Source organism: Cherax quadricarinatus, chromosome 78 (genome assembly GCF_038502225.1).
Source record: "Cherax quadricarinatus isolate ZL_2023a chromosome 78, ASM3850222v1, whole genome shotgun sequence".
In the NCBI taxonomy this organism is placed as follows: Eukaryota; Metazoa; Arthropoda; class Malacostraca; order Decapoda; family Parastacidae; genus Cherax; species Cherax quadricarinatus.
Genome location: NC_091369.1, coordinates 7,115,581 through 7,126,034, shown reverse-complemented (window position 1 = coordinate 7,126,034; position 10,454 = coordinate 7,115,581). Strand labels below are relative to the sequence as shown.

The following is a 10,454-nucleotide window of genomic DNA, read 5'->3' as shown; positions in this document are numbered from 1 at the left end:
CCCTTAATTCAAACATGATTGCCTCCTTCCCCACCCCTAGGCACTATGATCCCTGCGGATTTAGCGCTTTTCCATGAAGATACCTATCTAGGGAGGTGCCTCAATATCGGTAAGAGGCTCTTGATCCAAGGAATGTGACACTGGGATTGAACCTGATTGTCCAGCATTTCTCTAGTGACTTGAATAATGCAGCACTTTAGGAAGGTTGAACCATTCAGACAAATTTTATAACTTAAGGGTTTAGCGCTAAGTTATGATTATAAAAATAATTCAAAGACAAGCTAAGATAAGCTAGCAGTCAAGAGAATGTTATAAAAGCGCTAAATCTGTAGGGGTGATACAGCGCCTGGGAAATGAGAATAAGGTTTTATTAGGGAAATGGTGAGTATATTTAATTACTTGGATCAAGAGCCCTCACATCAAGGTAACCTCCCTTCAGAGTTAATAACATGAACACTTTCACAACGTGTTCCTCATGTCAACATGAACGTATTAGGCATGAGGTTACCTGAATATATCGGGTCAGCGCCCCTGCGGCCCGGTCCCAGAGTAGGTCTACGTTTTTCTGCAAATGAGGTTTTCTTCAATTTAATGACCTCTCATTTAGAGCTGATCTCAGATTCCTTGGATCAGATCGTATTACCTGCAATTTCCAAGGTTGTGTATGACCCTTCGAGGGAGGTGCATTCAGTCTGATGAAGGGCTTTTGATCCGAAGAATTGGAGCTATCCTCCCGTTACAGGGACAGAATCTCATTCCCTCCCATTCTCAAGGCAGTGTATGGGCCCGTTGCGTTTAGCACTTCTTAATACTAGTTTCGCCGGTTAAGTGAGATATGGAGCCGTTTTTTGTAATTGTTTATTTGTGGTTAAATATATTTATAGGTTTAAGTAATGTTATCTAACCCAACCAAGTGAATATCTCTCGAGGGAGGTATTTACTTGGCTGGGAATTGGTCTTGTTCTCCCATTCGATCCTAATTATAGTACCTCCATTTTCCAGGTACTGTATGACCCTTATTATAATAACGAGTGAAAATATAGCTTTAAGCAAGGTCTTGTAGCTAGTCTTGGTCTTGTAGCTGTAGGTGAGTGGCGGAGAGTGGGTGGAGTGTAGACAGTGGGTGACGGAGAGTGGGTGGTGTGTAGATTTTATCTAGTAGGAGTCTTGGCAGACTAGAGGATTTTATTCAAGAAGGGATGGGAAGGTGCCTTGATGCTGGTGTGAAGCCCTTGATCCAAGAAATTCGAGCAACTTCCTTTGGTCAGGTTTGATTATCCTGCCATTCCCCGGGCGCTGTATGACCCCTACGGGTTTAGCACTTATAAGTAATAATAACTTCCTCAACCCCTCATTACATTCTTAAAGCAGGAAACTGGCAGTGAAACACTCGCTATTATTCTGACGTTTAATTTTGTAAATATCCTAAAATGGCGATGATAATTGCATCAGATATATACAAAGCAATAATTTGTGCAATAAAAATCTTTATTGTTATATTTTTCACGTTACAAATCAGTATAAAATGAAAATATCTCTCTTTATGACGTCACATATAACTAGATGCTAACAGCCTGTTTACAACAGAACCAGTCAACTAGTGGATTGTTGTAAACAAGAAACAAACTAAACAAACATGATATGGAATGACTACTTGATAATTCAGTGTTTTTTCTTTTTTTTTTTTTTTGATTAGGATGGCGGATAGCTCATCAGCTGATCAATGACGTCATTAAATCTGTCCACGACGTCAGGAGAGCTCGGCACTGATTCCAACCAATCAGAGAGCCCAAGACCAGAAGGTGAATTACCCGATGAGAATATTAATGTAAGTATGCAGGCATTTATATATACGTGCATATATACATCATCTTAAGACATATTCATTATGTATAATGGTCCAATTAACCGAAGGATATGTAAGAGGAGCGAACATCATAACAGCAACTGTCTAAAGGGAATTTATGATACAAATTGTTGGTTAATACGCACGCGAGAATGCTTATTGAGGAAAAAGTCGAGATGATGACAGCAGGTGAGGTATGTTGAGGGAGGGGAGAGGAAAATAAAATAAGCAATGTCAAGCCAGATCCAGGAGACATAAGCTAGTGCAGAAAAAGAATTCAGACCCAGTAGGCTAATGTAACACTTGTATATCCCGATATTTTTTCAATGTATCATTATAGAGACTCGTATTAGACGCTTGACCAAGACAGAAATTCGAACTGTTTACACTTGACAGCCTTGTTGCTTAAAGCTTAATTGCTATATTAATAGAGTACTATAAACCGCCTCTCTAAATTTGGGAGTGGATGTATGGTAACCTGTAGTTGAAAAACACAGTGCCGGTGGGTGGAAAGCAGTGTCGAATAGAATAAGGCAATCAGAACAGAGCAAGCGTTAAGACAAATTTTCGCTCTGAGTGAAGCTCTTCCTTAATACATGCTTGCTCTAGTAACAGTGGAAATCTTTGGCATGTGTGCCTATTACCCGATTTTTAAAATCTATAAAGTAAATTGTGCCTCGTTAAAATCAATTATCCAATGACAGTCATACCGATGTTATAACCAAGCCAAGCCACGGAGAGCTAAACGAGATACACAAGAGTCGAGCTAGGCTCAGTTGAGCCAAGCTAGGCCGAGTGGGTCCAAGCTAGCATCGAGAAAGCCAAGTCGCCCCAGTAGCAAGTCAAGGCTGGAGGGTCAAGTCATTTACATAATAGCGTCCCAGAAATTGTGGCTATATAAAGGTTATTAAGCAGAAGATTGGCGTTGCACTTGTCACTTAATTACGAGGAAAGAACTAAGGCACACATCAGAGAATGTGTTTCTTGATCATTTCCTGCAGTGTTAATGTAAAGGTACAAACGTGAATAAAATTTATGACATCGTGTTTGGTAGCTGGCGTAAGGAAACAATACTAGCTGGTAACGCAAAGAGCTGGAGTAACACAGCTTTCTTGACAATGTAGTGCAGAACTCAATAACTTGTGATATTTCGGACACTTTTCACTGATCACCTCCAGTGCTGACGGACCTTGACATAGGATAACGAGGACCTGGGCAGTGTTCTGAGGATGTTTAGACTTAGTTTTGATTGTAATAATGACGTGGGAATAACGAGGGAGAAATAAAACTCTACACAATTGATAGAAGAGAGGAGCGGAACAGATGAGTTTTTAAAGGAAATATGGGATGAGGAATCACAAAAATAGGAAAAAATAATTTGTCTCTCAGCTTGTTCTCGTCTTCCTTTAGTACGACTCCTTCACCTGCCCCACCTGGCACCAGGCGATCAAGCTCTAAACCTCTGGGTCATTTATTATTTTGATTAGTAGTGGTAATAATAATTAAGCATATCGTAGTTCTATTCATCGTTAATTTCTGTACATGTGGGTTTATTTGTGCCATTGGCTTGTACTGGGTCTAGGTCCTGGGGGTGTGAGGAATGATGAGGTAGGGTTGAATTCTGGGATTGGGATGGATAGTGAAGCAGAGTTTACGTGAAGAAAAGGCGCATTGCAGAGCAAGCTACTATTGGGACAGCGTTTTGAAACGTTCTGTGCAGAGTTTTATTTTATTCCTGACTTGATAAAGCTCTACACAGCAAAATGGTATCCCTGTAAAAGCTTCTTCTGTAACGTGTCTTTTTTTTCACTATTATGGGCAGTACGCCATTTTGACACTGAGTTTGGGTGCTGGGTTAATGAGGAACGATGAGGCAGAGGTAGCGCTTCGTATGTATATGAATAAGACAATTGAACAATATAATAAAGGATTGTAGAGAGTGAGTCTAAGGGCGCTCCAGGCCCCAGCTCAGTATTAACATCTTAAAGATTGGAGTTTAACATCACAAAATAGGATATGTGTTTTCCACATAAATTTATATATATGTTTTATACATTTTTAATAATATTAAAATTATTCATTTCCAATTTAACTAAATCCTAGTCGACTATGAAAATAATATGAATGTAGGGGGGGGGGGAGGGCGGGGATGGGGCAAGGATCTCCTTTGTCATCTAATTGCGAAGTCCACAAGTCAACGGTCATGAGGTAGGCTGTGGGCTCCCTACCCACCGTGACATCCCTTGATATTCTAACCAGATAATTAACATAAGCTTTAGGTAAGGTTTTGTTAAATTAGCCAATCAGCATTTTAATGTTGAGGATTTGTTAGATTTTGTGCGTTAGGTTTGTGAGAAGGTTACAAGGATGAAAAGACGAGCCTCATTCCTGCCCTGACGTGAAGCTGAAAACCCCCCGCCCGAGCCAAACACTTATTTACTACTAAGTCACAATAACCAACTCACAACGAGAGAAATAAACCTGAAGGGGAACTCAGCTTTTTATATAACACCAAGACGTCAACACACTTAACTTTATACGGAAGAAATAACTACATAAAAATAGAAAATGTTTCTTTGCGTATCCATGAGATATGTACAAAAGTATGCTCCAGTTTAGGCTGTTTCTTAAATTCTTCGTGATTTTTTTATATATATGGCACTAATTCCCAAGTAGATTTTATATGAAAACTTCGATTGTGAGATCGAGTCCATAAGCATATTAGGCTAAATAGAAGCATACTGTATTCATTATGATAGTGTCTGTACTCTTAGTTTAACTTGTTTAATACCTAGCCCCTGAAATTTGCCTTTTTCAAGTATTTGAGTGCTAAATGCTGAGTAAATGATAATAAATGATGTATTTTTTTTTTACTTTTGTATGAATATTTGCGTTAAGATCCTTCGTCTCCTGTTGTTAATAAAACAGCCTTGTCTGTGCTGCCTCTGATGACTTCTAAATCACCAGTCACCCGTTATATGTATATATAAATATGTATTTTATACATCATGCAAATATTGCCTTCTAATGAAATTTGAAATCTGTCCAATTTGAAAAACCAATTTTTTCTTTTATCTATAACTATGACTTCCCTCGATCATCAGTTTCTTCTGTATATATCAACTAAAACTTCCCTGTTCTTTTTTCTTGACTAATTTTCTGTTTTCACCCCTTCCCTAGACCTAAAATGGTTTTTCGTACCTTTATTTCTATTTTTTATTCTTGCTAATCCTACCACTACCTCTGTAATTTCTCCCAACACCACCACTATCACAAATTCCAACAGTACGACCTATGTCACTTCTTTCAGCACAGCCGCTCACAAATCCCACTTGTTTCAAAATACCTCCACTGCTACTATTGTCATAAATCCTGTCATCGCCACCATTGTCATTTCTCCCACCTCCAACCTTATTATCTCTGCACTAACACCCACCTCCAACTTATACATACGCGTGAACTACCGACACCAACTTCAGCAACCCTGAAATACTGTCCGCTAATAACTAACATCTCTGCAACAACACCCACTTCGTCTCAGCACCTCCGCACGAACTGCCGCCACCATCTTTAACACCTCTGAAAGAACACCTGTCAGTCTCAACACCTCCATGAGAATACATGCCACCAGATACAACGTTACATCTCACCTGGAACACCTGTCACTAACCTAAACACCTCCGGTGAACACCCACTAACAACTTCAACACCTCCATATGAGTACCCACCATCAATATCCAAATGGCAACTTGCATTTCTTCAGCGAAAAAAAATATATAAAACGAAACGAGTACGAATGTGAAGCTTCGCTTCTCGGGATATCGACACTTCACCACACTGAGCACTTCTTCTTCGGGTTCATCCTACTTCCAACAGGGCAGTTGTAGGACCTCGCGAAGTCCTCGGAGTTTGAGAGGGGGCCCAGGACTCTGATGGGTCCTAGGGAGTGCACCGAGGAGCGGATCTTGGAAAGAGCGTCTTCTGGGCGCATGGTGCCGCACCAGATCCTAGCGTAGTTGAGGAAGAAGAGTTGGTCGTGGTTAAGTTGCATTCCCGGCAGCAACTTTTCCTCTCCGTTCCTCTTCACCCACTGTCGGTACGCCTGCCAAGGGAGGAAAGAAAATTAGCACTACACTGCCTCGGGTTTAACTCTTCTCCATGAGTAAGAATAACAAATGCTCTCACTCTTCTTTGTCCTGACACTGTTACACACTTGTTGAGGCTTCTACATATTGGCATATGTACTCGTGTATCTGACTCATAATCCTGAGACTAAAATTAGTATTCCCTCAGGTTTAACGCTTTTTGATTATAATAATATTCCCTCAAGTAGGGCTCCAGATCCAAGGAACTGAACTTGTCCTTCCCTTCTTTGGATCAAACCTAAATGCCTCCCATTCCTCAGGCGCTTTCCCCCCTTCCCCAGTTACAATAAATAATATAAATAATAATCAGCAAGTCGACATATTGTAATAACACAAGTTGTGGTTTCAGACGACTAGGTAAATTATTATACCTCTGGATACCTTATTTTACTATATACATTCTTAGAATACTAGATACTTGCTTATTTTACTATATACATTCTTAGAATAATAGGTACCTCCTTATTCTAGATATGTGCTCATACAATTGGGTATGCCTTTATACAGGATCCTAGATACGTCCTTGCATGCTGGCTTTGTTCTGATCCCACTACACATTAAATTGTTATTGGTCTGTCAATACTACGAGATACATCTTAGTGCTGATATACTTATCATGATGCGCTATTGTCACATGAGACCTACCCTATTCCTCTGTATGACCTAGTATGCGTTCCTACGACCCTTGACCTACTTTGTACCTCTATGACCTTTTCACTTACCATCTACCTATGACCTATCTTGCACTTCTCTACAGCCTTTGACCTACTTTGTTCCTCGATGACCTTTAACCTACCTTATACATTTTGCATGACCTTGACCTACCTTGTACTTCTATGACCTTTGACCTACCTTATACCTCTGTATGACCCTTGACCTACCCTGTACGCCTGTTTTATGCCACCATTGTCAGCAATATTTTCCCCTTGGGTCATGCGACCATTGATGTACTGGTTGACCTGCTCGACCTTGTACCCCGCATACTGGTCGATGATGCACTGGGCGCGATCTCTGCGGGAGAGAGGTGCACGATTAGACTCTTTTAATGATTTCTTCTCGCTGATAGGCCTTTCAGGATTCATATATGTGAATCATAACATAGCAGTTATAATGTATGAGCTATATCATTATTACATGTAATCCATATCTATTACGGTAAATCTTACCATTATTACGTGTAAACTATATCATTCTTACATGTAAGGCATTAAATGTTTCCTTCATCTGCACTATCTTATATACTCTTGACTTGAACTCTGAATGCTGCAGCGGGGATGTCTTGCCTGAGAATCAGTGTGTGGTGTGAAGCAGAAAATAAGGAGAAATAAAATGACTTGTGTTGATATGTTAGATGTAATTCTAGAAGTAGAAGGCTTGTCGTTAAGAGTGGTCATTTAGAAAGGATGGAGCAAGATAGGTTGACAAGCAGGTTGTATAAATCGGTTGGGGAGGGGATTGTAAGCTGTGACAGCACAGGAAGCAACCTAGTTTTATAACTGGACAAACATAAGGTAAGATCCTACAGTATGCACTGCCCTGGCACACGTAAGCCACCTTTTATATTCCGTTATTACCAGAGAATTGTTCGTAAATGTATGTTAAATACGCTGTACTAACCTAATCTAACCGAGAATAAATATTTTAATTTATATTTTAATCTGGGAGTGCAAACAAAAGATACCTGCGCAAGTTAATGCTTCATCACTGACGCTATGATTTATATTTTGGCCAATAAAGTTATTAATTTTTACATTCTAGTTGATGCTGGGGAAGAGTTTTTGATTTAAGGAATTACATCTACTGCCCTCTTCCTTACATCAAACCTGACATTTACTTTTCATTTCCCAAGCACTGTAGGAGCCCTAGAAATTTAGTTGTTTCCTATGACTATAATTATTAAAGCTTCTCCGTTATACATAGCACTGAAATAATACACAAGGAATTAGAAAGGTTTGTCTCACCTAAAAGCCTGAATGGTACGGTTGTTCCACCACTGTTTGAGGTTACCCTCCTTGTCAAACTGTCGACCCTTGTCGTCGAAGCCGTGGGTCATCTCGTGTCCAATAACAACACCAATGCCACCATAGTTGAGGGACTTGGGAAGGTGCTGAGAGTAGAAGAGTGGCTGCAGGATCCCCGCTGGGAAAACTGTGGAAGAGACTTCTTAGACTTGTGCACACCAACCACCATTTTATTTGTTAAGAAATGTATACAGTTTTATTAGTAAAGAAAAGGTGCTTTCCTGGCAAAGAATATTGCGTTCCTTATTTAAAGATTAGGGTGCTCAATATATATATATATATTTATTTTTAAGGAGATTCCTTAATGCCAGTCAACGACTTCAGTGAATTCTTGGTGGGTTTAGTGATTAGCTTTGATTGTAGTAATAATAATAATAATACGAAGAAAGAAGAATAATTCTTTTTTCTTGGATCAAACCTGATAACCTATCATTTCAGAAACAACAGTCCCTTACGGGATTAGCGCTTCCTTATGGATATACAGTAATAATATTGAGTGTAGGATCATTGACCAGTGTAGTCATGTCATGACCACACATGTACCTATTACTCTCAGAGTTTATTAATAACTGGGTAGTGTGACGTATTAGTGACACTTGATCCTTTTCTCAATACTTATTAATTGCTAATGTAAATACATAAATAATATAAATGCATTTTATTACTTTGTGTAAGAGCATGTAGATTATTATTATGGGGAGCGCTAAATCCGTAGGGATTATACAGCGCCTGTGGGGGGAGGGGGGAACGGAAGGCATTCAGGCTTAATTCATGGAATTGTAGAACAGATCAATTTCCCTAGATCAAGATCCTCTCACCAGCATCAACGAACACCTCTTGAGGGGACAAGCACGTAGAAAGACTCTCTCTCCGAGTGTTTTAAGCTTCACTGTTAGCTAAAAATACGCTTTACACTGCTGCTAACGCCACCACGGTGCCACATATTAATTATTCATGCGTGTCTACCTTTCTCTCACTAAAAATAGTTTTAAATTTTGGTGTATGTACCAGCATGAGAAGACTTGTGAATTGGAAAAATGTTCATTTTTCTCGTTTTCAACTGGTCAAGTCTCCTGACCAGCAAGATGGTGGTTCGATCCTCGATTTATTTTTTGTGGTTAAATGGGTGATTAATTTAATGTATCAAAATTAAATTATAAATGCAGATTACGTTTTGGCAAGGTTGGTACTCACCTATACTATTAAAGTTAGGGTTATTTTGGCAAGGTTGGTACTCGCCTATACTATTAAAGTTAGGTTTATTTTGGCAAGGTTGGTACTCACCTATACTATTTATTTTGGCAAGGTTGGTACTCACCTATATCATTAAAGTTAGGGTTGTAGAAAGCGTTGAGAACAGCCGGTGCGGTGGACCACTTGGCTTTGTTGACATCCTCCCGCAGGCGACCCAAGTTCTTGTTGGCGTCGTACTTCAGCCAGTTGAAGACATTCTGTAAGTGCTGGTTCTCCACGATGGTCAGCTGCGAGAGAGAACCTCGTGTTACGTCATGTGTGACACAATACAGATAGGGAAATTATCTGCCTCTCTTTTAGTATACGGAGGATCGAGCCTTCCCCACTACTTGAGCCGAATGACCGTCACTGGTTTATTCTTTGCCATAATAATAATAATAATAATAATAATAATGTATACCTGACTTATAACAAAGTTATTGCTCTTTATCTGTTAGAAAAACGTGTGTGCTAGTATTTTTTTTATTAATTTTACCAATATCGATACGTGTATTTATTTTTATTTCCAAGATGGCTGAGTAATAAATTACATCAGAGAACTCTTCAAATCTCAAAACTTCCATCTTGTCCGAGTACGAATTTTGTCTCAAACATTTTTGCAGCCATATGTGTTATACTAGGGTGATTGTTACGAATTTTGACAATGGTTACCGCTAACAACTATTTCACAGGAGTGTGTATCTACCAGCAATTTATTTTGCTTCTTGAGTAACATGGAAAGAATATAGAGGATTTTACTAATAAATATTACCACGATGAATGACGTACTCACTCGTTGACTCACGGATTTACCGTGTTTTCCTGCATATAAGACTCCTTTTTTCCTTACATAGTCTTGGAAAGTCACCTACGCCTCATATGCTCTAGGCTTTGATATACTTTACCATTTGTTTACTGACGTTACGTTACACTGCTTGGAAATATCGTCTTATATGTCTCATATGATCGTGCGCCTTATATGCCGGAAAATACGGTATTCAGTAATCGACTTACTCTCCCACTCACATTCTGGTATTCCTTGGCCAGTTCATCTGGCTTGGTTAGCATCTCCGGGTAGCCTATCTTTTCGTTCATAGCGTTGGCCTTCTCGCGAGCTACGGCTCTCGTCTCGTCATCCATCCAGTCGTTCTCCTCCAGTAGGTCGGAGAAGGCGGACCTCAGGGTGTGGATCATCTCCAGCGCCGTCTC

At 39.6% G+C, this 10,454-nt stretch overlaps 1 protein-coding gene across 1 annotated transcript in view; it reads right to left on the bottom strand.

Moving 5' to 3' along the window:
- Positions 1-842: 842 nt before the first annotated feature.
- Positions 843-10,454, bottom strand: part of LOC138855021 (neprilysin-1-like) — a 20,096-nt gene continuing 10,484 nt past the window's right edge. The window contains exons 9-13 of the mRNA XM_070101635.1: positions 10,272-10,454; positions 9,331-9,493; positions 7,953-8,139; positions 6,873-7,002; positions 843-5,948 (exon numbers count right to left, since the gene is read on the bottom strand). Of these exons, the coding sequence (XP_069957736.1) occupies positions 5,676-5,948; positions 6,873-7,002; positions 7,953-8,139; positions 9,331-9,493; positions 10,272-10,454 (936 nt within the window). The 3' untranslated portion in view covers positions 843-5,675. The remainder of the gene's footprint in view (positions 5,949-6,872; positions 7,003-7,952; positions 8,140-9,330; positions 9,494-10,271) is intronic.